The 2,175-nt window shown below is 51.0% G+C and overlaps 1 protein-coding gene across 1 annotated transcript; it reads right to left on the bottom strand.

Moving 5' to 3' along the window:
• Positions 1–414: 414 nt before the first annotated feature.
• Positions 415–1,076, bottom strand: LOC123134606 (uncharacterized). Its single transcript, XM_044553825.1, has one exon. It carries the CDS (start codon positions 931–933, stop codon positions 637–639), a length of 297 nt encoding a protein of 98 aa, XP_044409760.1. The 5' UTR covers positions 934–1,076; the 3' UTR covers positions 415–636.
• Between the last annotated feature and the right edge of the window lie 1,099 nt (positions 1,077–2,175).

Genomic DNA, 2,175 nt, shown 5'->3' with positions numbered 1-2,175 from the left:
GATCTGAGTCATCATCTTCTCTTCTACGGGGATTAAGAACTAGGCTATCTCTTCTTTCTATTAGGATCACGTGTTACTAATCAGTGGACTTATAAGATTGTTGGACTTAAGTCTCAGTTCAGTTCTTACTGTATGTTAATTGTTGATCTCGAAACCTTGATATTGTGCTTTTGAGTGGTTATGCCACCATTTTTGTGAATGTCTCAAATCTTTTCTGAGCATTTACAGCCGTCATGCTGTCCGAGTCATTCCAGGTTTCTAAATAGTCTGATGCATTTGCAAAATCCTTTCCCTCTGGTTTTGATGTTCCTTTATGCCAACAACAATCAGGAACACTATATTTCACAATTCATTGGAAACAAATTCTGAAGAACCGAACAATCCACATTCACAATTTATACAGAAGAAAAACTGTAAAGAATCAAATAATTCATCATCCCCATTCAAATCAATGAACATATCTACAAGGCCCCAGATAACCTGATTTACATGAGAGTTTAACAAATACCATTCTCAAATCTCAAACGGTCAAACCACGATAACAAACCCAGGACAGTTCAGAATTACCAAGCTCGCTAGTACTATAGCTACCCATCTGGCGTCAGAACTAAGCAACCGCTCCAGCCTCCAAGCTGCTCAATCCTCTTTGCGGCTACCCCACCGGCGCCACGACCACGAAGAATACGAAGACAGCGAAGGCGAGGGCGAGTCGTCGTCGGTGCCGACGGGGACGTCGGAGAGCGGCGCCAGGACACGCCGCACGCTCATGGACCGCATGGGCCGGAAGCTGAGGGACCTGAGCCTCTTGTTCTTGGAGAAGACGTCGGAGGAGTTGGTGAGGATGAGGTACACCAGCCCCTGCACGAGCAGGAACACGGCCACCTTGATCAGCACGTCGCGGAGCTCCGGCGAGATGAGGGCCACCTCCATCATGGTCACCGGCGGCGAGGGGTCGATCGATCAACCAGTCAACCAAAGAGGCTGGCAAACGAGATGCGTACGGGTCCCTTGTGGCTGATGATGAGGCTGTGATTGTGTATCGATGATTCGATCTGGATGGTGGCCTTTGCCTGCTCGGCTGCTCCTTATATAGAGCCCCTCGCGCTTGGCTTGTGCTTGTGGATTGCTGTGGCATGTGCGATGGCGATGTGTGGTTATTTTACTCTCGGTCGTGTACGCAAACGCAAGCGGTGAAGGTTTCGTGGGCGTCTGATTGGCCGCGTTGCTTTGCCGGGAAGGAGAGGGCGGCGCAGCTTGCTGCAGCTGTGGAACCAGTCTTTAGCTTCACGTTTTCATTTTCTCTTTCTTTTTTCTTCCTACTTTTGGTTTGGGACCTCGACGTGGTGTTGTCGTGTCAACATCTTCGCGCCGCTGGAATGGTTTGACCCGGGGGACGTGTGTCGTGCACTCGTGTGAAGGCTGCTAAGATTGCTTGGCCGGCTTGGGGGAAAGAGACGAGTGACGTGGTGTTTGTGATTCTCGAGACAGATGGATAACGACTTATCTCATCCATCTACACTTGTCCAGGAAATCCCATCAGAATGTATTCTGGAAGCAGTGGTTTCCAACACACGGACGTAATCAGGGAGCACTCTACGTGCCAGTTTAATTCGCTGAACACGTTTTGTTGGTTATTAATTAACCACAGGGTCAGGGCGTGGTTGGTAAAGCTTCGAAAAATGACCATGTCGCCGCGCCCATATCTTCGGTTTGACCAGCTACATGTGGCTAATCTTCCCTGTACGCGCTAAGTAGTAGTACTTGTTTGAGTGCCTCGTACCAAGACAATCCTGCAAGTTGTTAGTATCTCTTTCTAGAATATGTGTTTTGACCGTCGGTCGATGCATCCCCACCCCAAGGTTAGTTTTATTCGCCTCGCCGATTCCCGGATGCTACTGTGGGCTATCCCATGGGAACCTTCCGGCCGGGACCCGGCCAGCGCTCCCATGTGCCGCCTTGATCTGCGTTAGGACGCCCGCCCTCGTTGTCTTGCCCGCACAAGCAAAACACCATCGGCACCGACTCGCGCTGGCAAGATAGGCAGCGCGCCAGCTAGCTAAGGTTTTCCCTGACGCGGCTTGCGGTTTGCGGGCCAAGCAAACGTGCGCCGGCGCCGGCTGCCAGTGCCAGACACCCCGACCTGGTTGCTTGCTTGGTTTCTGGTGGGAGATGCTT

Source organism: Triticum aestivum, chromosome 6B (genome assembly GCF_018294505.1).
Source record: "Triticum aestivum cultivar Chinese Spring chromosome 6B, IWGSC CS RefSeq v2.1, whole genome shotgun sequence".
Lineage (NCBI taxonomy): Eukaryota > Viridiplantae > Streptophyta > Magnoliopsida > Poales > Poaceae > Triticum > Triticum aestivum.
Note: the sequence above shows the minus strand (reverse complement) of the source record. Positions and strands in the feature narration are given on the sequence as shown.